General features: G+C 38.5%; 3 protein-coding genes across 6 annotated transcripts in view; all 3 read right to left on the reverse strand.

Moving 5' to 3' along the window:
* Nucleotides 1–8,868, reverse strand: part of vps13a (vacuolar protein sorting 13 homolog A) — a 43,130-nt gene extending 34,262 nt beyond the window's left edge. For all 4 annotated transcript variants that reach the window (XM_013914581.1, XM_013914583.1, XM_013914580.1 and 1 more), the window contains exons 1-17: nucleotides 8,674–8,868; nucleotides 7,856–7,899; nucleotides 7,715–7,757; nucleotides 7,519–7,614; nucleotides 7,139–7,240; nucleotides 5,812–5,921; nucleotides 5,554–5,613; nucleotides 5,406–5,465; nucleotides 5,010–5,090; nucleotides 4,660–4,705; nucleotides 4,227–4,354; nucleotides 3,936–4,042; nucleotides 3,605–3,776; nucleotides 2,885–2,947; nucleotides 602–734; nucleotides 390–484; nucleotides 96–238 (exon numbers count right to left, since the gene is read on the reverse strand). In XM_013914581.1, the coding sequence (XP_013770035.1) occupies nucleotides 96–238; nucleotides 390–484; nucleotides 602–734; nucleotides 2,885–2,947; nucleotides 3,605–3,776; nucleotides 3,936–4,042; nucleotides 4,227–4,354; nucleotides 4,660–4,705; nucleotides 5,010–5,090; nucleotides 5,406–5,465; nucleotides 5,554–5,613; nucleotides 5,812–5,921; nucleotides 7,139–7,240; nucleotides 7,519–7,614; nucleotides 7,715–7,757; nucleotides 7,856–7,899; nucleotides 8,674–8,773 (1,583 nt within the window). In that variant the 5' untranslated portion in view covers nucleotides 8,774–8,868. The remainder of the gene's footprint in view (nucleotides 1–95; nucleotides 239–389; nucleotides 485–601; nucleotides 735–2,884; nucleotides 2,948–3,604; nucleotides 3,777–3,935; nucleotides 4,043–4,226; nucleotides 4,355–4,659; nucleotides 4,706–5,009; nucleotides 5,091–5,405; nucleotides 5,466–5,553; nucleotides 5,614–5,811; nucleotides 5,922–7,138; nucleotides 7,241–7,518; nucleotides 7,615–7,714; nucleotides 7,758–7,855; nucleotides 7,900–8,673) is intronic.
* A 3,770-nt stretch (nucleotides 8,869–12,638) lies between these two features.
* Nucleotides 12,639–13,868, reverse strand: LOC102195054 (C2 calcium-dependent domain-containing protein 4C). Its single transcript, XM_005722388.1, has one exon. It carries the CDS (start codon nucleotides 13,866–13,868, stop codon nucleotides 12,639–12,641), a length of 1,230 nt encoding a protein of 409 aa, XP_005722445.1.
* A 10,502-nt stretch (nucleotides 13,869–24,370) lies between these two features.
* On the reverse strand, nucleotides 24,371–25,327 carry foxb2 (forkhead box B2). Its single transcript, XM_005722080.1, has one exon. The coding sequence runs from the start codon at nucleotides 25,325–25,327 to the stop codon at nucleotides 24,371–24,373; it is 957 nt and encodes a 318-aa protein (XP_005722137.1).
* Nucleotides 25,328–25,931: the final 604 nt, after the last annotated feature.

A 25,931-nucleotide genomic window follows, 5' to 3' on the forward strand; every position in this document is an offset into this window, starting at 1 on the left:
CACACACACAAGCTAGTGTTATCAAGTATCTACCCTTGTGGAGAAAAAAGACCAGCTACAAAGTTGTTATTTTGTTTTAGAAGGCTGGAACAAACTTGATGGCTTGTGCTCCAGGTCTCTGTGTGAGTGTGGAGTACAGCTCTCCCACAGTCAGCCTGATGATCTCGTTTTTGTCCTTGTCATCTTTAATTGACACGGACAGTTTCTCCATGTGGAAGTTGACCTTCATGTTCTCAAACTTAAAGATATGACACAAAGAGTATAAAGATAAAGTAACAGAATACTTGTTTTTTTTTTTACAATTGTAATATTTGCTTCTGTGCGACAGATAACCAAGTGGAAGTGTATTATTAGTAATTGAGGGGGTGTCATGGGGGAAAGTGACTCACATCCTTTGGCAGGTTGGGATTAGCAGCAGTCTCGCTGTATCCAATGGCAGTGTAGAGTTTGGCTTTCTCAGCAGGGGTTAACAGCTCATCAAACCCTGACACAGAGATGGTAAGAAGAATAAATGGAACGGACATAGGAGGAGTAAAAAAGCTAATATTACAGGCTGTTACTACAAAGACATTCCACATGTACATGTCTATCTGTAACCTACCTCCAGTCTTAACTTCTTTTCTTTCTGTATCAGGCTGTGCCCCCCAGTTCCACATCCAGCTGATCCAACCCTGAGACTCTTCTTCCTCCATCTTCATCCCAGGACGGTAAATACGCAGGCCTGCTTTACTTGCCTAAAGAAGGAGACGAAACAAAATGTCAAATGCTTCCCCCTTTTCACTTTTCTGAGGAAAGATGGCAAGGAAAAAAACCTGACCAGCCCACAAATGATCTGTTAGCATCATTTATCCCTCAGATGGAGGCCCAACCCATTTTCTAAAAAAGATTATTAAGGTAGTCGGTCCTGACATTTTAACTATTTTTAATAGTAGTCTCAGTTCTGGAGTAGTACCAACTGGATACAAGCACGCTGTAGTGCAGCCAATAAACCGAACCTTGATTCTTCTGTTCTTGCTAATTTTAGACCTGTTTCCAAGCTTCCGTTTCTGTCAAAAATTCTAGAAAGAATTGTATTTGAGCAGCTCCAAACCTTTCTAAATAGTCATAATATTTTTGAGAAGTTCCAGTCAGGCTTCAAAACCCACCACAGCACAGAAACTGCCCTCCTAAAAATACTTAATGATATTTTATTAATCACTGACTCAGGAGACCCAGCTGTGCTCCTGCTCTTAGACTTAACTGCAGCCTTTGATACTGTTGACCACAGCATTCTGATCTCCCGTTTGGAGCAATGTGGTATCAAAGGTATCCCCTTGGAATGGTTTAGGTTGTACCTCTCCGAGAGGACTTTTTCCATGAGCCTTGATGATTTTATTTCTTCCCCAGCTCCTTTTACTTGTGGTGTCCCGCAGGGTTCCGTATTAGGCCCAATTCTTTTTTAAATCTATATTTTGCCCCTAGGCCTGATCTTTAGGAAGCATAACATCTGCTTTCACTCTTATGCCGACGACACCCAGATTAATCTTCGGTTTAATAGAAACACCTCCACGCCCATGGAATTGCTAGTCAAATGTCTTGACGAAATTAAAACCTGAATGGCCTCAAATTTTCTTCCCTTCAATGAGGATAAAACTGAGGTAATTATTTTTGGACCAAGCTGTAATTTCAATGCGCCAGATTTGGACTTATGTAACCTAACGTGCTGTTAAAACGCATGTAAAAAACCTGGGGGTTTTCTTGGGTAACAAACTTACATTTGAGAAACAAATTAATTCAGTTGTCCAGCGGTCCTTTTTTAAATTAAGGCTCCTATCCAAAGTGAGATCTTTTTTATCTTTTAAAAACTTGGAACGAGCAATTCATGCGTTTGTTTCATCTCAACTGGATTACTGCAATTCACTATATGTGGGTGTCAGTCAGTCCAGCTTGGCTCAGCTCCAACTTGTACAGAATGCTGCAACTCGCCTTTTGACTCGTGTGAAGAAACACCAACATATTACTCCGGTGCTTGCTTCCCTTCATTGGCTTCCAGTGCGTTTTAGAATTAAATTCAAAATCTTACTTTTGACTTATAAAGTGCTAAATGGCCAGGCACCGGACTATTTGTCTGACCTTTTGCAACTTTATACGCCCTCTAGAGCCCTTCGATCAAGTGATCATCTACTCCTTACTTTACATAAGTCTAGGATGGTTCAGAGGAGATCGGGCATTTGCGGTTGTGGCACCAAAAATGTGGAATGATCTACCTCTCCACATTAGAAAGACCCCAACTGTTACTCTTTTTAAATCGCATCTTAAAACACATTTTTTTACTCTGGCTTTCGAAACTGTATGAGAGTTGCCAATTCTTTTATCCTAATTTTCTTTTAATTTTCTTACCTGTTGTTGTTGTTGTTGTTGTTGTTGTTGTTAATGTCATTGTTTAATTGCTATTTTGTACAGCACTTTGATCAACTCCCTGTTGTTATTAAATGTGCTTTATAAATAAATAAATGAAATGAAATATAAGAGAAATTGTGCAGAATATGTAATTTTTTTCAGTTAACGGCACAGTGCTGCACCTTCTGGAACCATGGCAGCCTAATCCTCAACCCCCTACATTCCTTTGCTTACTGTATAATTATCGATTACGTGCCTAATTTGGCCTTTTGGCTTGCTGGAACAAACATACGCCAGCACCAAGCTGCTGAGAGGCACTGTACTGTGCATAGTTCCAATGAATCTCAAATTGTTGTCCTTTTTTATGGATTTGTGCAACAACTTGAGATCACAAGACAAAGCGCAAAATGTGATCCAGCCATTACAGTTTGATCAATTCATAAATCAGACACAAGGTGTCTAAGCTTATTGAAGTTCTCTCAGTTATGTGATACAAAAAGCTTACCTCCACTTCAGCCTGCTGTCTGGCCAAAGTGATGTTAAAAATATCCAAAGTCTTCTCGGGCTTCTAAGAATAAACACAAAAGAAATCGATTAGAGCTTTCACTAGATTCTATAATTACTACAGTTCTATTTTTGGGGAAATATGATACTAATAAAAATAGAGAAGAACTTGGGAACACATTTAATTTCAGATGTTAAATTCAATTATTTTCAAGTCTATCTCAAAAACTCAGCATCAAGCTCTAATGCACTTCAATCAGTCCCTGTAGGCTTGAATACTAGATATCTTTGTGAGCAATTATGGCTAGAAATATGACAGATATCACTTTAGAAAGCTACTGAGAAGTAATACTATTGTAATCAATTACTTCCATATTATATTAGCTTTACTTTTGACATAGGCCTTCAATTATGATCACTACAGTCAAGTAAAGCAACTTTCGCAAGCATTTGTCTTATAACAGTGACAACAGGTATGAAATGTATATTAAAACAGAATTACTGGTAATATTAGTATATCAAATTAAACTCAAAACTTTCACCTGTCTAAACTGTTTATATGCAGCAGGGAAATATAAAAAATTATAATAATTATAATAATTCAAATGTTTTAGTCTTAAGACAATAATGTGAAAACATAGACTAGAAAGGCAAACAGTCCCATAGTCTCTCTGTTTATTTCCCTTTTCCCTCTCCCCTGTTCAGTTTAGTTCCACCCCACCTCTAAGTCTTTGAGAACCTCATCGCTGGGTTTCTTGCTGGTGATCTTTGTCTTGTAGAGCTCTCTGTAGCTTTTTACCATCTGCCGGTGTCGGCGAATGTGTTGCCATGACCACATGTGGAGACCTGGCTTCACATCTATCTCCAAGACGCCTGTGATCACATACTTCCACCTGGAAATCAGGGAATCAATGTAACAATTTGTAATACTAAGTGGACTGAATGTAATGTGGTAAATGACATGTACATATGGGATCCAGTTTTTGAAAAAAGATTACAGAAACACAGGACAGAGGAAATGATGTGATAAATATGTGACAGTGTCTTCTGACCATATTTTGGCGTTCTTGTGAACATGGACCTCGGGTCTGTACTTCCTGTATGGCAGATTACGTGACATCATATCCACTGAGCACAGCAGCTCCAAGATGCTAATGTACTGGAATAACAGGAAGTCAGCAATTACATCATCACAAAGTACTCTAGTGCAGTTATTATCTGACATTGTTTATGTAGTTTATCCTTAACAACCCTCTTTAGCTCTCCCTTTCTTATAATATTCTATTTTAATGAAACTTTAACACATACAAGTTTAAACATCTCTATCACACACACACACACACCTGGGCTTTGTTGAGTTCAATTGCCACCTCTCTGAGATTGACCATCAGGTCCACTTTAGGGGAGGAGAAATCCACATCTGACCTGGGATTCATCCGCAGTTTTGCATCAGCTGAAATGGGGCGAAAAACTGTGGAACAGCAAAAGGAATTAAGATGATTTAAGAATTGCAAATGTGAGCATTAAGATGGATTCACTACCTTTTGTGCTGCACATTGCAAATTTGCATCTATCTATAAAGAACTTAAAAAACTTTACCAATGTTATCAGTTCAAAAATATGCAAGCTGTTGCCTTAAAGTGAAACTGAAAACAAAATCTGTTGAGATGTGCTGAAATCATCACAAATCATTTCTTCATCACTTTCTGTCTGCAAAATTTTTCATAGACGTTATGTAATGTGCTTTGAACTTAGTTCCACAAGAATGACACTCACTGAAGTCGTGAGAGGAGTGGACGTCCATGCTGCTCTGGAGATGTTGCTGTAAGAACGCAGAGGAAGTGAAGATTTATTTACATACTGTTTTTTTGCTTTGCTAATTTCTTGGCCTCCTAACATATTTGATTTCTTTTTTGTTTTGATTTAACTATAATGTATGGAAGAAACCCACTACTATATCATGTGTATGACATAGTGCTAAATGAAACACCTTTACATAACTCCTGTGTAACCGAAGATCTGTGCCCTGTGTGATCACAACATAACACTAGCATTGTGTCTTCCAGGAAAATAGGAGATGGCTAATTCCAAGTACATATTAATACGTTAATAATACAGTGACTCACCAGGGCCCGATCTGAAGTGTGACTGGAGAAAAGTACTGAGTTAACATTCCAGTAGGCAAACAGGTTATCTAGTTGTACCAGCTGAGAAAACAAGAAAGGTAAAGCAATTAGTGATGAAGCTGTTTGCGATTACAAGAAAAAAAAGCTGACAGTGTTTGACAAGGACTTCTTAAAGTTTTGCTTATGCTCCAAAATTATGAGGAAATAACACTGCTGAAAGAAAAATCAATGAAGTTTTCCAAGAGTTAGTCTTTAACTTCAGAAAACTACTTTAAAGCCAAAAACAAATGCTATTAAACGTGTATGTGGTATTTTTTATTAAAAACACCTACCTACCTTCCATACCACCTGTACAGTGGTGGTAAACAAGGTCGATAACATGGTTGGATTTCTTACCTTGAAGAAAAACTTGGACTTCTCATCTAAAAGACTGGGTCTCCACTTCGCGTCAGCTGTCTGTACGGTCAAACAAGCAGTGAGGTTCATTAAAAGATTAATATCTAAATGTAAAATAGCATATAATTTGACAGGAAAGACACATCACCTGAAGGCTGAGGTTTTTCAGTGACACTCCAAATGACAAAGGGCAGTTTGGATTTGTTACCTGTCATTAACAAAAAAAAGGAGGAAAATAAAGAGCTAAGCCTTATGGTGTGGTTAAGACAAAAAAAAAAAATCAGTTCTTCTATTGTAAAGTGCTCTAGAAACAGTGTTTAGTTCATTTAAAGTGGAAACATGTATAAACTTGCAGGACCATAGATAAAATTGTACATTATTATGGTAACTCAGCTTGAATACTCACATGATCTTCATAGCGCACGTGGATGTTAGAGATCTTGACTTGGAGGTTTTTAATGACCTGAGTGACAAGTTTTTCCGTAAAAGTGTCCTGTTTCTCAAGCTTGGGATTCTCTGTAAAATGCAAACGATTTAGGTTTTGAGGCTCCAGCAGGTCCCAAAAATTCCTGAAGATTTTCTCTAAAGGACCTTCGATACACATTCACTGTGTATTTCTGTATAATTGGAATGACATTCAGCTGGCCTTAGCTCTCATGACTGCCTGATGAACTTTACAGATAACTAAATTTTACTTTCAATATTTTAATGATTATTTCTGACCTTTCCTTTTTTAGCATGTAAGCAAATATTAGCTTACATAAGAATGTCAGTGAATCACATTGCTGTTAATAAAGCTGCATCTCAAAACATTTTAAAAAAGAAAAAAAAATAGTACACATTTTTATTTAAATTTAGAAATACAATACAAACCTACACTGTATTTTCACCTACATGCTGTAAATGGCAAATTTACAGCAGAAATTAAGATACAACACTTTTCACCTTGAAAGAGGACATAGTGTTATAAAAAGAATAGCTTGTAGATAGGCAGATACTTGTGGTGAGGAGTTTACACACTCATCATAGGCATGGAATGAATGCCATTTCTTTTTAAACTCATCAAATATGTATGTTGTACAAATCTGGAAAAATACCAGTTCAAAGACATAATTAAGAGCCCAAATATACCCTGATATTCATGTCCAAGATGAGTGGTCAATTATTAAGTCAATTATCAAGGATAGATTTTTTCTAGCTAATGGCAAATGTATATTGTTGAAATGACAAAACCAGGCTGTCCCAAAATACAGCAACACAGCAGTCTACCACTACAAGGGAAGACAACTGCTGAAGTGGTGTGATACTCAAGTGCTAAACCACACATAACAGAAAAAGCGTGAAAAACGCTGGCTGCACAGGAACTCGCAGCCATACAAACCATGACCATATGACATTAAATCTGTGTGTGTGACTATACGACATATTTTATAAATTTTGATATTGCTTGTTTGTCTATGCAAAGTCAACACCAAATGTTCTACTGCCCACTGGCTCACGCACTGGAGCGCATGACTTATGTTTACACAGCCAGAGAGCAGCAGATGAGAGCCAACAGGAAATATCAACATTTGGAGTTTTTTCTCTAAGAACCTGTTGACCATGACAAAGGCTGTTTTCATACAAAACCTAGAGGAAACACTGCCATACAAACAGATACACACTGAGGAGCTTTGCTATAGTAACGTGTTTACAAAAAAACCTTAAAAAATAAAATAAAGGTGCACCCTGACCTTGCTCAGCAGCCTTCAGCTTTGTCTGCTCTATCCGCTGTAGTTCCCTCTGGCGAGCCTCCTGAAACTGCTTCTCCTCCTTTTCTGCATCATACTTTATGCCTGAAAGAAATAGCACCAGAAAAAATGTGCATCTTTCTGTATTATTATATTTGATAAATACTTTTACTTTAATAGAATTAAATTATTTTAATGTATTTTTGAATCTTTAAAACATATTAACACAAGTGGCTTACTCAGCTTACCAAAGGTGTCCAACAATATTCAGCTACTGTGTGTCTACTAAATGTGGTTTTTCATTCATTTTATACACTGTAATGCCTACTGTGAATACTTGGATCAAATTTGTTTATTTTGATGCACATATTAAATCATCTTACTTGCTGTGGGAACTATAAGCAGGTAGACACCATCCAACGTGGCCTCCACGGATTGTGTGTATAGGTTCTTCCATGGTATCTTCAGTTGGAGACGCCCTAATCACAAAAACACCCAATTAAGAAAAGGTTCTTCTGTACAAAGGTACTAAACTAAACAATTATGGTCAGTATGAGCCAAAGTAAGAGTAAGTCTTACCTATATGACCAGCCTTCACTTTAAAAGGAATATCAAGTTGGCTCTGCAACAAAGTACAATGAATAATAAATAAACAAATATCTGTGAATGCCAGGATGTAATAACTAATGCTGTTCACTCACACACTTAACTGCAACTTACCAAGGCATTTTCCTTTATTTCAAGATTATTAAGCACAGCATCACCTAGAGGGCCAGGAAAACGTTGTTACTATGGTAACAGCATTATGGCTTACCATTTGGGTAAAGTGTAACTCATATAGAAACTCAATCTAATTAAAGAGGTTTCAGGACTTTTGACTTAATGCAACTCGCACCATAGAGCTCCAATAATTCAAATCAATCGTAACACATTATTCATAGACATACTACTCATGTAAAACAGTCTATGAAAGACAACTCGTTTTTATACATTTGTTGATTAGAGAAGCTGGTATTAAGATAAAGTTTGGTAAAACAAAGTACTTAATGGTTTGACTTAGTTACTAGTTTTAAAAATTGATCCAGGTTCAGCGGCTAAAGCCAATTTTCCAATACTCATATTTGTGTACAGTGCCAAAGATTTCTTGGAACGAGTGGGTACTTAATATGAAGCACAGTACCGAGTCATAACCTGGCTGTGTAAAAGGGTGTGACCTCGAAATGCATGATTCCCAGACGCTCGTATGCATGCAGTGCTCAAACAGACTTGCGGGAGCAAATAAGATTAAAAAAAAAAAGATGACTGGAACAGTCGGAAATAACGCTGTATTTCAATATATCTCGATGTCAACATTTGACTGCACTGTCTCGTTCACGGTGAACAGTTTAAACTGGTTTGGGGACGCATAAAGTGACACTAACAGCTTCCTCAGCTGTTAGTGTCATACGCCTGGTGGCTAGCGTACGTTAGCATTTAGCTAGCTAGCTAGCTTAGAGAGCGAGCTAACCAAGTAAAATGACAAACACAAGTTCAGTTACCTCCCCATATGCCGAGCTTTAGCTGCGAGCTGTCAAGGTTGACAACGTAGTCCCCTAAAAATCGGTTGAGGACATCTACAACCACGCTTTCGAAGACCATTGTGGCGTTTCTCTCATCTGCCTATCACCATGTTTACATCCCGACGAGGACTCGTTCAGGTTCAGCGTCAGATTAGGACGTCTTCCGGGGGTGGGCGGTGCTTGACGTCACCTGTAACAGCTACTTCAGGAAACAGTACTAAAAAATGTCAAAGCCGTTATTTAATGGGATAATAATAAACTACACCCATACTTGGGAAATTGGCTATGAGTAGCGTAGTCACTGCCCTGAGCTGCACAGCACAGTTGTCTTACACCTAGAAGGTCCTGGAGTCTGAATCCAACCCTTGCTGGGGCCTTTCCATGGGATGCTTAGAGGTTTTTTCCAGGTATTTAGGCTTCCTTACACAATTCAAAGACATACACGGGATGAGGTTAATGCGTGTGCCTGAAATGGTTCTAATAAGTGTAAATGTGAGTGTAAACGGTTGTCTGTCTGTGTTAGCCTTGAAACAAAGTAGCAACCTGTGTAGGGTTTACCACTTGCAACCCTGATTTGGATAAGCGCAAGACAGTGGATGAATGGAAGGATGGATTACATCACACCCATTACATCTTCTTGCCTACGTTCTGCTACACAGACAGACTCCTCTACAAGAACAAAGCACCTAGCTCTAAAATTAACCTGTTAACCTGACCTAGGCACATCAGAGGATCATCCCAGCACACCAGAATAATTACATATAATGTCATTATTTTGATAATTGAAAAGTTTAAATGTGTCCTCTGTGCTTATACAACTATAATACCATTACCTTAGTTGTGTAGTCATGATAGTAGTGTGTTTAAAAGCATTAAAATCCACCGAAACATATATACTAGATTTTAAGAAAGAGTGTCAGTGTGATATTTTGAAACGCTATGTCATAAGCCTGAAATTCCCTGGCTTCCTCAAAATGGTTCACTTATCTCACAGTCTCGCTGACTCCAACATGCAACAAAGTCTAATGCTGTTTCATGTAGGTGTTGTTGAGCTTTTGGATAAAACTGATATCACTCCAAATGAAGGCTTGCAATAACGTTTAGTTGCTATTATATGAGCTCAGACAACTGCTGCTTCAGTCTTTATGGCTGTTTTTGAAATTATGGATCATGAGTTTCACAGTATTAACTTGTATTGAGTAATTTCAATAGATATTAACAAACAACCTTTATTTGTCACATACACAATCATACAGAGTACAACATGTAGTGAAATGCTTGTGTCCGCGCTGCAGACAGGCTACTCCAGGGCTTGGTTTTAGCATGGGGGATCTAGCCATACTACTCATGTTACTGGATACAAGAACTTGCGACTCCCACTGCAAAGGTGTGTAGTCTTACCACTACACTATCCAGCTCCCACACATATTGTTATGGTTTTGAGTGGTTCTGGACTTTATGATGTACTCTTGAGTATCAGAGGTGTATTATATTCGGGTTCTATATGTAAATCTTTGTTTACGGTATTTCCTAGTGCTTCTGAGTTTTATTGTCTATGTTTCTTAGTTTTTAGTCTTTCTTTAGATTCTGCTAGCCCACTAGATTCTGTGATACATATACGTTTCCCCAGTCGTGTCCTTGTCTCTGTCAACTCTGTCTGTGCTCTGTCTCTGTCTGGTCTCCCCATTTAGTTGTGTCAAGTTATTCTTGTCTCCCCTGGTCAGTCATGTTTCTGTGTCTGTATCAAGCTCACATGTCCGTGTCTCTTCCTCAGCGTTATGTTTCCTGTTCTGTTTTGAATGGTAAATGGTAAATGGCCTGTATTTATATTGCGCTTTACTAGTCCTTAAGGACCCCAAAGCACTTTACATATCCAGTCATCCACCCATTCACACACTGGTGATGGCAAGCTACATTGTAGCCATAGCCACCCTGGGGCGAGGCTGCCGGACACTGGCGCCACCGGGCCCTCTGACCACCACCAGTAGGCAACGGGTGAAGTGTCTTGCCCAAGGACACAACGACCGAGACTGTCCAAGCCGGGGCTCGAACCGGCAACCTTCCGATTACAAGGCGAACTCCCAACTCTTGAGCCACGATCGCCACGATGCCCACGATGTCTCTCATCTTGTGTGCATTATGTTGAGTTTTGCTTCCTGCTGTCTCAGTCAGTTTCTGTTTGGCTCTGTTCCCCATGTGTCTCCGCTGTGTCTCGTTACCTCATTATTTAATATCTACATTTTCCCATCTTGCTGTGTGCTCTCTTGTTATGTGTTTCCTTGTAGCCAGACTTTCCTAGTTCCTTTAGTTTTATATTTTGTATCATTCACGCTCGTAAGATTATAGAAGTAAATCTGACTTTTTAAGTTAAGTTTCCACGTTTCTAAGTTGTTTTTTTAAGGTCAAGGGTCATATTTTTTTGGCTTTACGAATGTGAAATTGTAATAAATGAATAAAAGAAATCACTTTTGGAATCAAATTTAATCACTTAACTGATTTATTCAGATAATTTAATTGTGTCAGCAGAAGAAACATTAGTACGAGGAAGACTGGGACTGAGACTGGTTTTATGTGGTCTGATTTGTATCCTCTACGATTTCTAACTGCTGAGTTCAAAGTTCTGGGCACAAGTCATATTTACAAACCTCTACAGTTCAGACTTCATCACTCAGTAGTGTTTAATATAAATGGCATAACAGGGCCGTACAATAGAGTAGCATGACAGAGATAAACAGAAGAGAGCGTATTTGGATATGGTTCAGCAGAGAAACAGAAGAGCTGACAGTTTTATGCTGAACATTACCAAACAGCTGCCTATTTGTACATCTTAAACAGCAACATTAACATTCAGTGCAGGCACATATTGTGACCATCTGATGAAAGTACAGTAAGTGTGCTCTAAACTCAAAGCTCTGCTGAGAGAAATATCTGCTTAACAGCTAAATGCCTTACTATGCTCAAGAGCTCATTGCTAACTAACATATTTGCTCACTGGTTGCCTCCCTTTTCAACCTTTTCCTTTTTACACATTTTAATAGGTTTTTGGGTTTTTTTGGGGGGGGGTTTGCCTGTCCGTTTGGATCTTTAGCCATTAGAATTGTTGTCTGAAGGCCAAGAAAGATGCCAAGTGGATTTACTTTACCAAGTGGATCATCATGGCCTTGCCATATTGGTCCATTTGATTGACCTTTATTATAATTATGTATTTATTTTATTTTCATTTTTTTAAGATGGGACAGACATGACTGGGGAATAGGACGGGGAGAAAGAATGAAAGAAAGAGAGGGAGCGAAAGAAAAATAGATGGGAGAAGAGATGGTGAGAAAGGGGGGAAGAAAAAACAAACAAACAAAACACCTGGATCACCTGTATGGAGATAAAAAAAAACCCAGAAGATGAAACAAACAACAAAGAGCAACATAATAAAACCAACACCATCACAATAAACTAGCTAACAGTAGATAACAGTAGATACTAAATATTACATGTTACTGTTTTTTTTGTTTTTGTTTTTTAATTTCACCTGTTGAGAATTAAAAAAGAAAACAAGCAGAAGAAAACGAGAGCAAAAGAAGAAACAACATCACGATGATATATGGGAATATAACAGTAAATACTAAATATTAAACATTATTGCACTGCACGTTGGATCGACAGCGCACAGTGTGCTTTGAGGTAGGAGCCAAAAAGGGTGTCGTTTGTGTGTGTGAGCACCCGTGTGTACACCTGTGAGCATGAACGCGCTTGTTTTTAAAAGGTTCCTTCATATAATGATCTGCTAGAGGGCGTGGGGAGCCACAGCCCCGTCCACCAGGGCATGAAGCAGGTATGGAGGAGATCAACATTTTAATAGTTTTAAGACATCATAATTTTATCACATGTAATATACAACACATGCAGTTTTCATACTGTGATACAAAAAACTATTTTTCTGCCTGTTTATTTCAAATAAGCAGCTGAGACAGAGGTTTGGTGATCACTCCCATCACTTTCCCCCTTCTCAGAGTTCCAGCTGCAGCTTTATGCACTACTTTCAACCTAAGCTGCATTTCCATTAGATCTTTCTGACTCAGCTCTGTGAAGTAGAAATCTTCATTGAAAACTGGGCTCCGGCAGTTCCTGATGGTGGCACTCTCCTGCTGTTGCAGCTTCCCGGGAGTCAGACACAGACTCACTGCACAGTTCAGTGTCTGTCGGTCAGTATCACTCCACAGGCCTTCCACAGACACCACACGTACTCGGACTGTGGATAAGGATGACGACGACCTGCCGGAGAATTTGGTGTGCTCAGCGGAAAGGCGCACTCTGCCATGGCCCTGCAATGGGAGGACATGCTCCCGCTGAAGTCTTTCCTGGCACTGCAGAGCATCCATCGGGAGGAGGGCTGGTGGAGTTAGGTTAGCTGAGTTTTCCTCTAAGCTTGATGGGCTGCTGAGTGAGGCTGTTGAATCTCCTCTCTTCCACTTCCTCCTGCCCGCCTTACTGTCAATTAATGAAGGGCAAGATACTGTACCTTTAAGGCGGCCACTGCTTGATGAGACATAAAGGGAGGATTTGACACAATAAGGTGAACTGAGGGGAGAAGAGTCACTGGAAGAAGGTGTCTCGCTTTCTGTCTCAGACATACTCTTGCATAAAAACACCGGAAGGAATCCAGATAAAGTTTTCTTGGGAAGATTAGTCTCTTTTGCCAGTCTTGGTGCTGCAGTAGGCATATTTCTATCAAGCAGGTAAACAGGGCGTTTTGAGTGGAACAAAGACTCTTTCCTCCGAGTGTTGGGGCTCTCATAAATTCCACCCAGGCCGTAGCTCTCTGCAGAGAATGGCAAAGGCTTCTTTGTAGCTTTCCAGGCCATTGATGTGTCACCATTTTTTGTCTTCACATCCTTTGTCTTTACATGCGTGTCTGAAATCTGCCTACTCTTAGGAATCTGGTTCTGACCGAATACAAACAGTGGCTTTTCTTCAGCTTCTAGCAGTGGGCTTTGCCTGCGAAGCCGTGGAGGCAGACAGAACTCTGGGATCATGTCTGGGGTTAGGACATTGTTGTGCAGATTCCTTGAGAGGCTAGCCTTTGAAGGGAAAAGTGTATCCTCCTCATTCTTTCCAATGTAACGACTCAACTCCTGAGGAAGGCTCTCCATGCTCTCCCTGATCTTCTCAAGGACCCACATGGCTGTTTAATGTTGATTTAAGGATTTGAATGTAGTTCCCTTTCCCCACCTTTGGTGACAAGAGTAAAGTATTATTTAATCAAATATAGAAATCTTGGAACAGAATAGCACACTTTTCAGAAATAAAACAGTTTTGCCAAATGGTGAAATAATTTTTTTCTTCTTACCTTTGGGGTTGTGATGTGTCTTTGTCCAGAGAGAGACCTGCCTGTGTGTGTGACACATGTGTCAGTGAGGTTTTAAAGGTAAGGGTGAGGCTCTGTCTGACTGATCTGACGCCTCCGCCTGGATTAAGCAACATTTCCTAAGCAGACATACACAAGAGTACACGTAACAAACACAGAGTGATGAGTGTTTCTGGGTGGGTGGCAAATCAGAGTGATGTGTTTAGTTGTGCTGGAATGGTGCGATGTCAGCTTGGCATCGAGTTGAGACAAATTACATCATTACTCTAATGTCCATGTTTTAAACAATAAAAGTGGTTACAGTCAACAAAGACACACCCTGCTCTAAATTACAAACAAACATGTAAAGTGCAAATTTAAAATATACAGAAAATGCTCCTGCCCTGTCTTTGTGGTTTTAAATCGATCCAGATTTGCTACAAATTTTAATGGATTCTTAATTTGCTCATGCTCCACCTGTCCACTCGTGGATTAAGTTTTGTAAAGGTCAGCTTGGAAGTCTTTTTGTGATTTTCCAAAAAAACAAAAAAACAAAAATCCAAACCAGCCCACTGACAGAATGCTGAGACCACGTATCTCTGCCTCTGCCTCAAATGGATGACATTAAATACATCCAATAACTGCATGTAAATATGTAAGACATCTTGAGCACTCAGAATATTTATTAAAAGATGTCCCAAAACATAATGTATTAGTCATAAAGTGCTGAAGAGAATGATGTTCATGTGATTAAAACACATGATTGATCACTGAAACGTGCTATTTTGATCATAATGACGTAAGCATAATCGACTTTTCACAGAGAGCTGCCCTCTTGTTCAAAGCAGTTCAAAGACAGGAGCCACCACCTCAAAGGTCCTCTGACCTTTAAACAGCTGGTAATGCAGACACACAACTGACCTAAAGTCTAGACAGGCTTCAGTCTCTATGTGTTGTCATGAAGGTGAAACTTAACTATATAAATATGGATGATGATACCATTGTGTTCCGATCTGAATTTTAATGCTACATGCCAAATCAGCTCAAGATGAATTTATTCCTCATTTGATTCTATTCAGACATTTCCAGGATTTAAATGACCTGCTTCCTACATTTTTAGTATCACATTCTTACACAATGAAACCAAAAACCAGATTTTCATTGACTAACACACTTTGTCTTGTCCATGTGCTTTTGTCACTTTCTGCCCGATGGTTAACATCGAGATTGTAATTAAATTTTTCTCCCGTTCCAGATAACAAGCACCAGATTTCCATTACCAAGCATTAATCTAGATTATATTGTTTCCTGGCTCGTAATTCTGCCCGGAGACAAGACAGTAACACGAGTCATGAGGAACGTGGTGAGTTTCAACTCCAAAATAGCACATTGGAGATCTAAATTTGAACAATCAGCAGCATTCTCCATAAAGTCTACTCATCTATGGGACAAATCTCCAACTAAACTCAGATTAATTACAGGTATTAAATCTTTCACAGTAAAAGCAACTATGAGCTCAATTATGCAAATTTCATAATTGTGCAGACATCCTTTTTTTTTCTTTCTTTCTTTCTTTCTCTCTTTTTTTTTTTTTGCATTTTTTTTCCTTTTAGGCCATGACTGTCTCTTTAGCACCCATTAAAATGTATATATATTTATTTTTTATCTATAACCTTTTTTGTTTGTTTGTTTGTTTTCCAGTCCACCTTTTTGTACTTTTTTTAATGTGTATTTTTCTTTTTAATGTGCCCCATAAATAAATTTAAGTTTGAGAATTTTAGGAGCCATATCTTAATTAATTTTCCCTTAATATTATATTTCTTTATCTTTTTCCTAGTTAATGTGCACTTGTAGTTTTCTATCTGTAGGGTTTTGTGATTTTATACAATTGAAAAAAAAATTGTATTGTGAATGTAAGACCTGGAAATTAGCTACAGCTTTAAGTAGCAATTCAATTTCATGTCACCACTGGAACCATGTTAAACTACATCGATCCTATTTAATAAAATAATAATAATAATTAAAAAATATATATGAACATACAGGCTTTTGTGCAGTTAATTATCTGACCACAAGAGGGCATACATGGATTAAATATATTTTTAGTACCTCAAACCTCTCTTTGGTAAATGCATGACTTATAGTTAATATTTTTGTATAGCCTCATTATTATTATAACATCTATAAAACAACTGGAAAACTAAATGGTAGTCAGATTTGTCCATATAGACAAGCACATACGCAAAACATGTATATTGTATATTATTGTTCTGGGTAAAGATTACAGTAACAAACATTGTCCGACCCTGTGTGGCTGCCTCTATAAACAGAGCCTGTGACAAAGATGTTCAAAATAAAGATTCAGTTCAATTCAATTCAATATCAAGATGATGAATACAGTGAGTCTGGGGTCTCCACGTCACCCAGGGGTCAGGAGGCTTTTTGTGGTAGTGAAGATCAACTTTATTACAGCAATAAAAACCCAGAGTGCTCTCTGTAATGGAGAGTTAAATGATTAGGAGTCAGAGGAGGACCTTGCCTTTAACTGCTGCCACAGCTCCAATTAACGTTAACGAGAGAACGGCACATTGTTGCCAAATGCACCATCGCTGTTGAGTGCATTAGTGTAAAAACCTTTTTTGTTCTGGAGCCTAACATTTTTAAAATGATAATTCAATCATTTATATTTTGTAGGCTTCATTTTGTTAATTCAGTGTGTGGAATATTATGTTAACTAATCAACCATAATGCTTTAAAGGTCTTATCCTATATGCACCTTTCATTTTTGTGATTTGCAGACGTTAATGGTCTCAGACACCACGATGTCTCTTGTTTGTCCATCCATGCTTAATGTGTTACCAGACTTTCAAATAAAGAAAAAAATGTGACAAATAAATATCAGCTAAGCTTAAACTAAGTGAATTACTCTTTTATTCAACAATCTCTCATTAAAGTTATTTGCAATCAGTTTAAAATTCACTTTATGCTACACAAGAAAGCTACACTTTAATGTTGTCTAAAAGCATTCCACATATAGTTCAATACATCATGAAAAAAAAAGAGTTTTATTCCTTTTATTATAGCTACAGAATAGCTAAGTGACTAGTGGCTGTTGGTTGATAATGACTGCTGTAGGGACAAATAGGTTCTTATCATCTGTCTTACAAACCAGCCTAAAAATGGATAAAAAGAAAAGAGCCAATGTATTAAAAATCATTCTGTGTTCTTGCACATCATTATTGTTATTATTGATGCAGTGTATTTCTTCCCCTTCTGGAGGCTGTAACTTAACCCTGCTAACCACCTGCCCAGGGCTAAAAGTGACCTTTGTTGCCTTCCTTCTTCACAAGAAAGGAACAATAGAAACTTCGACTGTGTTTCATGGAAGCTGATTCTTTGGAACATGCTCAGTAAGAAAAATGGTTATAGTCTTGCTGATTCAGTTCAGTTGCTCAATGCGGCAGAAAAGACTTCTGGTGCCTGGTGATCAAAGATCAATCAGACATGTTTGTTCTACCAGTTCTTCAAAGCAAGTCTTTTTCCATTTTTTTTTAAAGAATAAATCAATTTAATGTCTTTGCAGCTGAACTGAGTTGTAATGATTCAGTAATTTTGCCTTATATTGTAAAGCTGTGTACCTAACAATGAATAACATGTGTTACAAAGAGGAGAACTTTCCAATATGAAGTGAAACAAAGAAAGTTTTTTTTCGATTACACTTTTGTAATTAAATGGATGTATTAATCGATACATATACAAAATACAAAAAGAAATTGTTTGGGGACATACAGAAAAGACATATGACATTAGTCACAACACAAAAAAGGCAAAATCTGTAATATTTGTATCATATTTTATTTCTTTAAATTTTAAAGGAACTCTATGAGAAACCATCAAATGACATCTTTGCTTATTCTTGCACCAATAAACTAATAATCGAGTCCTGGCAGTTGTATTAATTCGAACCTTTGTTATAGGGTTTTCACTGAAACACTGCCAGTCATCATGTTTTGACATTGTGTAATGAGATTGAAAATTTCAAGTACAAACTCAGCAGGGAGAGAGCTGATGACACACTTGTTCATTTCCATTTCACTTTAATCTCTATTACTGGCGATTCAAATGGGCCCATACGAGCACTCATTTTCTTACAAAGCACTTAACCTCTGACAAACTGCTGAAGTTCTTTTGGCCACAGAACTTCTTTGTCCGAACTCTTTAGAGAAAGTGAAGAAGCGGGGAAGTCAGAGAGGAGAAACAATGGGAAGCAGGCCAGAGAAGGTGAACCACTGACCTATTTTGAATTGATAATTAAGGGTAATAATGGCTAATAAGCTGTAACAATTTGGGCCAATAAAGAAAGTTGGCAGATTGATGATGATGATATGAGCTGCGTCAGATGACCTTGCTCTGACGACAGAACAGAGACAATACACTTCAACCACGGGGGTGGATTAAATTTGACCCTGGATCAGTGAATCATCGGGTAATTATTAAGGAGAAAGAGGAGTGGTGGGTTGTAGAGGCTGAATGATGGAGATATGGCTGGGGGATGACGTAGAAACTGTTTTTGATAAAAGAAAAAAACCCAAAGATTCTCTTTGGGTACATCACACCCAACATAATAGAATGACAAAGAAGAATGATGGAGGACTCTGGTGCAGAGTAGTGACGATGGAAAAAAAAGAGAGACAGTAAAAGAGACAAGTTGGAGAGGGAATGCAATACATTACAGAGAAAGGACAAGAGTTATAGTAATGTGCAGCGGTCCAGAGTGACCTGTCGTTAGGACTATTTCCCCTGACAGCTTCTCTCTGTCTCCAGGCCTGATGCCAGTATGCTAATTCCCCTCAGATGGTCTTTTCATTGGTTCACGCTGACTCCTGTCGACACGTGCCAGATGACTGTCCCCTTGTCCCCCTATTAAACACCACAGCAATGAATATGGCAAGCCGATCGTTTGATTAAGATAAGAGCAGAAAAAATCCGTATGCCAGCTGCCTGATTGCAGTGAATCACATACTGAGTTATCACACGGACCACAACTATACAGTACAGTCAATGTAGTAAACTTAACAAAAAACTGCTTCAGAGAACAGATCGTTTGCTCATTCTATTAAAGTAATACATAAAAAGACTTAATAGTAAATTATATAATCTTGTTGTCATACAAGAGAAAGTGACATTTAAAAAAAAAAATTCTCAAATAGAAAATGATAAAGATTTAATTATGGTTTTATTCGTGGCCCCTATTGATTCACTCACAGTTTACTCACAGTTAAGTTAATTACAAGAATTATGAATCAATCAATTAAGACTGAATCAAATTAAGCATGATCAATTACACCTGACATAATTTCTCGTGCTTTAAGAAGAGCTCTCTGGGTTGTTAGATGATGACAGATCAGATCTACTTTTTTATGAATCCAAATTTTATATTTGTTAATGCAAAAGACAAGTTTAGCAGCTTCAGTGTAATTATGAAATTAATAACTTCATTTAGTCATCCATAAGGAACTCCTTTGCAATTTACTTTACTTCAGTATATTTAATTTGAATATATTTTAATAAACAGTATGATGTGTTCACAAATATATTACTCTGTGTGGAAATCTCATTTTTCTTATCACTGGTATGTTTCCTTTCTTGCAAGTGTTGAATATTATTTCATGTAGTGTCTATATGCTGACGAACATGTCTCACCCTACAGCAGTTGGAATATGCTCCAGCCTCCCTCCCGACCCTGAATTGGATAAGCTGGTATGACGACCAGTTGAACCTTGGTGGTCATGATATTTGATAATCTTCTCTCCTGTGACAAAGCCTATGTGTTCACTCTCACAACACAAATCAGAAATCAGTTTCGGGGAGGAAATAAGAGATACGATGAGATGCCACGCAATGAGTTTGTTTCAGGTGAAAGTCTTTTCCTTCTCTTTTGTAACAGTATTTAATCTTTTCTGTAATGAAAGAGTTAAAACTTCACTTTGTAGTCTTTCTTGTGAAGATTGCAAGTGTGTGTGAGTGTGAGTGCTCTGTGCAGCCAGATTGATCTGTATGCGTATGTTAGTAGTGCAATAAATGCCTCCAAAGACTCCTTGTACATTCCCATTGTTGTACCCCTATCTTTCAGTGGCATATACAGAATATATGTAATCCATATATTTTACCATTACCAATTTATTTACAAAGCACACACAAATTGGACAAAGTGTTATAGAAGGCACAAAACACCACACAACAAATCAGCAACAACAACAGTATTGATAATAAATAGAAAGTAAGAGCACACCAACCTCACTTTGAGTTAGAATAAAGATGAGTTTACCAGCATGTCTTAAAAATGAGGCAATGAGGAGGCCATCCTAACATGGGCAGAGAGATCATTCCACAGTTTGGGAACGATAGCTGGAAAGGCTCGGTTGCCAATGGTTTTCAGTCGGGTTTTAGGGAATGCCAGGAGCAGCTGATTCATTTTCAGATACAGCTCTCTTCAGATTACATCAGAAGTCATAATATTACCACTGACAAGTTCAGTGTACATCTCTCATAGCCTTTCTTTCGTTCTTTCTTTCTTTCTTGTTTCCATTTACCGTCAGGTAAAAGTGTAGTAAGAAAACGTAGCAGGCTTGAGACAATTTTTTCCCCATCATTGAAGCCCATTTCTGCAAACTCCGAAACAAATCACTGAATTTTAACATTTAATAATAACATCTTCATGACATTTATGTGATTTCCTATCTCTGTGATTAAAAAGACCTTTTTAACAAGGAGTTTGCTGTAATGTATTTTCATACCTCCATCTATAGTTAGAATGGCTCTGCTGATGTTTTTAATGGTCAGTCAAGCTGTGGATGAACAATGAATCCTTGTATGACAATTATAGGTTTAAAGAAATTGGAGCAAATTTCTAAATCATCTGATGTTCTGATATATTGAATAAAAGACTGCTGTCTGGAACAAAGAATAATATTTAAGGTTTGCGCGTGTGCCAGTGTGCATGAGTAAGAAATAGCACATCAGATCAGATGAATTAAGCTGCTCATCATGATGGCCTGTCCTCACTGATCATTAAGAAAAATGCATGTAGAATTTGTCACCCTGGCCCCTATCAAGTGCGGGTAATTACCACTAATGCATCATCTTCTATTCAAGATCGCAACGTTATGTTTCAGAGGGTTGACTGTGAACCACCTCTGACCTAAATGTTTTATTCATTCACAGGACTCATTTTATTCTTTTACACTCACATTTCACACGTCGAACCATTTGTCCCGAGTTAAGAGTTGGCCCATATTAATTCCAGGTATGTTTTTATCAGTGCTAAAATTAATTCATGTAGCGTCGTACTGTGTTGTTCAAATTAAATCAAATTCCAAAAAAAATAATAAAAATATACAGGGTATGAATATGGTCTTTGTCGTAAGTGATCAGTATTTTAGGACATATTTATAAGTTGTTTTCCTTCTTTAATTGCCTTTTATGCCTTTTATTTATGCCTCAGCTTTTGGGAATGGCTGTGTTACACTGGAGTGTGCACCTGTGCTGATTTAAGTGTCTAAAGAGAAAAAAGCTCCAGGTTTCAGCTCTTCCATATGTAGTTTTATTTGCAGAAGAGTCGTTAATTACAATTTTTCTATGCTTTTATAATTAGTTTATGTTTTTCCAATTGAAGTAAGTGGATTTGCACACAGCAGACAAATTTCTTTAATGCTCTCGGGAAACAGGAGACTCAGTGGTTATTACATTTTCATTTTGGAGAAAGAAGTAAACCATATTAATTTTTAAAATTTATTTAATGAAATTACTCTGCAGTTTATTGACATTAAGCATCAGGTTCAAATTTATATCTGCTAAACCATCACAGCAGAGTGGAGAGATATTTGCAGTGCACTTGCTTCTTTTGAGAAAACTAAGAAAGTCTATCAAAAATATGTTTTTTATTACCATATAAAACAAAAACACACAGCCAGAACAGATTTTTGTTTGTAATCTAAATTATAACCGGTATACATACTCAGCTGACATCCAAAGCATTTTGTTTCTCTATTTTACTACCTGCTCTTGAGGCTGAAAATCATTTAACATATTCTTTTAAATGCTTTGACACAACCAGCACAGTTCCTACTTATAAGACCGAACAGCAAAAATACCACCTATTACCCCTCCACATAAACACATGTGCACATTAGGGGAGCTCATGTGATATTATGATTCCAGAGGCATCCAACTCCGGTGTTGTGAAGACAGAGGATCATGGAGGGTAGTAATGGCTGCATTATTACTCCTCTTATTGTGTCTTAATTAGTGGCATTTAATTATGCACTAATGCAGTGAGGACTATTAAAGACATTGAGGCCTGCTGATCAGGGAATTAAAGCAACACACATACACACACCCACACACCCACACACATACACACACACCTACAGGCACAGGCACACTTTTCACACAAACAGTTTGGGTGTGCTGTAGAAATCTCAGTTCCCTTTAACTAGAAATTACAGACACCCTGCAGAGAAAGTGTGTATGTGTGTGTGTAGATGGAACAGAAAGTAAAGAGGAGGTGGCATGATAGAAAAAACTAAAGAGAAATGCTAAAGAAATAAAATAAAATAAATAAAAGTCAGGCATAACACAACAAAATGATGGTGATAAAATAACAATAAATAAAAAGGATTGAATGAGAAAGGAAAAGATAAGGGTCATCACTATTAGGGAGATTCTGCTCGTTAGCAATGACACCCGAATAGGTTTTAATTTTTTACTCCCACGCCTCTCCTCCACTGGTGCATCTCAATTATTTGTTCAGAGGCTGGTGTGACAATAGTGTCGGCTGTGAGAGCCTTTGGGATGCTAAACAGGGGATAGGAGGTTAAATATAAGTCATTTTTAGTGGGCTGAACCTGGAGCTTTGTGCTGCCGTTGAGGAGAAGCTTCAAAGCTTGACTTAAACAGAGCAAACAAAAGAGCAAACTTGATCCTGCTTTTGAAGTTGTGGAGCTGCTGTCCAAAATGTTGGCTGCTCATATCCATCTTTTGGAAGATCATACACACACTTGAACACAGCGTGCATCAGCACATGTACACATGCTCAAATGTGGACAATTGCGTGCACTTAAGTATGAATTATGGAAGGTGATAGCAAGATTTTTTTTTTTGCTATCTTTGTTCTTAAATAGAATAATAAGTATTCTTAAAATTATCCTCTTAAAATATAACAGTTACACCATGTAATATGATATTCAGCTCTGTTTTTGAACTGGATGTTCAAAGAGGGTTTAGATCTTCCTTGGATGACTCCAGAGTGAAGAAAAGTAAAAAATTACTTTTATGTCATCGTATGTTGGTTCAGTGAAAAATATTAACTCTCACAGTTCGTACTCCATATCTCATAGTTAGAGCCAAATATATATTTAATATTATTTCTGTAATCAGTTGTAATCAATAATTGAAAATAATGTTTTTAAAGAAAAACAGCTGGAATATAAATTAATTATTCTGACCATTTATTATGCATTAAACAGAACTACAGGTGGCATGTGAAGTGATCTTTTTGTTATTACTTCTTGTTGTAGAGTATCAAAATATTTAATAAGGGTAGAGACGTATTTCTTTATTTACACATCTGAGGAATTGATAGATAAAAGTCGGGACCTGAATGTCTGTTTCCACTGATGTAAAAGAATGTCCGAGTCTATTGGAATTTTTTTCCTCAGCTTTTCAAACACAGTCGTCCCTGAAAGGATGTGCAAATGTAAACAGTTATTTAAATAACTACAACACGAAGGATTTGGTTTTAAGTTCTTTATAAATATCTTCAGATAAATAGTGTTATAATACAAGCATAACATTTTTAATGCACTGCTAGAGAATACACAAAAAAGTGCAACAGGCCTAATTAAAAATTACGAAGGTCTACTTGTCTTTAGCCGGTAGGCCTGCCAATGATTGAAGTAAAATAAGTAGAATAACAGCAAAAATCAAAAAACAGAGCAGTTGATTTGCATTTGAAATCATTTCGGACTGTTTGTCTCCTAAATCAAAGCTTTCTTTGGGATTAGCATCTCTACCAGTCTGATTGTATTTATCAGTGCCACATTACAGTATGTGGTAAATGCCCTCACAAATTGTGCAAATAAATCATGATTTCAATCAACATGAGTCTAATGAAAAATCCATTACACAGCACAATGTTAAACTTAATTTTACAACGCTCTTACAGCTGCACGTAATCTATTTGTCGTCTCTGATAAGTCTTATTTCGGGTAATCTCAATGTCTTTCTCGCTTTATTTATTTTTTCTTTTCTTTCAAAAATAGCCTGCAATTTACCCGGTTAGGACAGCAGGAGGGCCGGGTGTAGAGGGTTCCCTTTTCCCTCTAGCAGATCACTTTTCTCCATCAGTGAGGACGGCGAGCAGATCTGGGCCGGGCCGGACTGCAGACCCGTCAAACCCGGCACGGGGCCCAGGGACGGGGTGGGTTTTATTGGCACTGGAACGGCTGGCAGGGTTTGCCCGTTGGCGTTGTGGTACAGGCCCTTGGCTGACACGCTGAATGGTGCGTACTCGGATGATGCTGGCACGGATACGCCACCCATAGACTCTGAGAGCATGCCGACGTGCGGCCACATAGAATTGACCATGCTGCTGAGCTGAGGGGGCACCGGGTAACCCAGATGGTGCATAACCGAGGTAAGGGGAAGCCCACTGGCCATCACACCCTTGTAGTCCCTTCCTATAATGTTCTCTATGGCAAATGGGTGTTTAAACCCACCGGGCTGTGCGCAAGTGATGCCCCCGTAACCCTGAAAGTGAGGAAGGCGACCCACGTTTGGAGGGGCGGCTGAGTGGTCGTGGTGGCTGGATGCAGTGCCCAATTTGCTGCCAGGGTGATGGTGGTGATGGTGGAAATAGTGCATCATGGGGGAACTCTTGCAGGTCATATGCTCGGCACGCAGCACCTTGAAGCGCTTCCGTCTCCTCAGGAAGCTGCCGTTCTCAAACATGTCACCGCAGTCCGGATGAAGAGCCCAGAAGCTGCCTTTCCCCGGCTGATCAGGCCGACGGGGTATCTTGATGAAGCAGTCGTTAAATGAGAGGTTGTGTCGCAGGGAATTCTGCCATCTCTGGGTATTCTCTCGATAATATGGAAAGCGATCCATGATGAACTTATAAATGTCACTCAGAGGCAGCATCTTTTCAGCCGAGTTCTGAATAGCCATCGCTGTGAGTGATATGTAGGAGTAAGGAGGCTTCTGGTCGCTGTAAGAGTTTTTCCCTGGACGAGGCATAGCTGGTTACTCTTTTCTTGAAGTTTAAATTCTTGAACAAAAATGCTTTTAAAGTTTTTTTTTTAACGTTTTTTTGTTGTTTTTGTTTTACGAGTTCACTTGCCAGTCTTCATATCAGTCTCCATCTGACTGATCTGCTCCAAAGCTTTGAGCCATCAGATTATATTACCTGCTTTATCGATTAATAGTGAAACCCAAAGGCCCGCCGCTCAGGTAAGATCCTCGAGAGTCTCTCACGTCCGTAAATAAGTTGGTTTTGTCCGTGTCTTCGTCAAATTATGCTTTTGAAGTCGTGCGTAAATGTCAAATTTCCGTGCGTAAAAGTTGAGAAGTCCTCCGAGTTGCTCTTGTTTCCGCGGCGGCTGAATGATGATATGAGAGGCCGGTTTGCTTTGCTGTCTGTGTGTGATGTGGCTCCTCTCCTCTTGTGCGACGCTCACACTCAATGAGCGCCGTTTTTGTAAGACCCCCGCAGGTCGCCAGCTCTATTATCTATTATCCAGACACTCAGGGGACACGTCATGAGAGAGCAGAGGGCTGTGTGTGTGTGTGTGTGTGTGTGTGTGTGTGTGTGTGTGTGTGTGTGTGTGTGTGTGTGTGTGTG

The sequence above is a fragment of the Pundamilia nyererei genome, unplaced genomic scaffold (assembly GCF_000239375.1).
Source record: "Pundamilia nyererei isolate P.nyererei 1_Seehausen unplaced genomic scaffold, PunNye1.0 scaffold00006, whole genome shotgun sequence".
NCBI classification, from domain to species: domain Eukaryota; kingdom Metazoa; phylum Chordata; class Actinopteri; order Cichliformes; family Cichlidae; genus Pundamilia; species Pundamilia nyererei.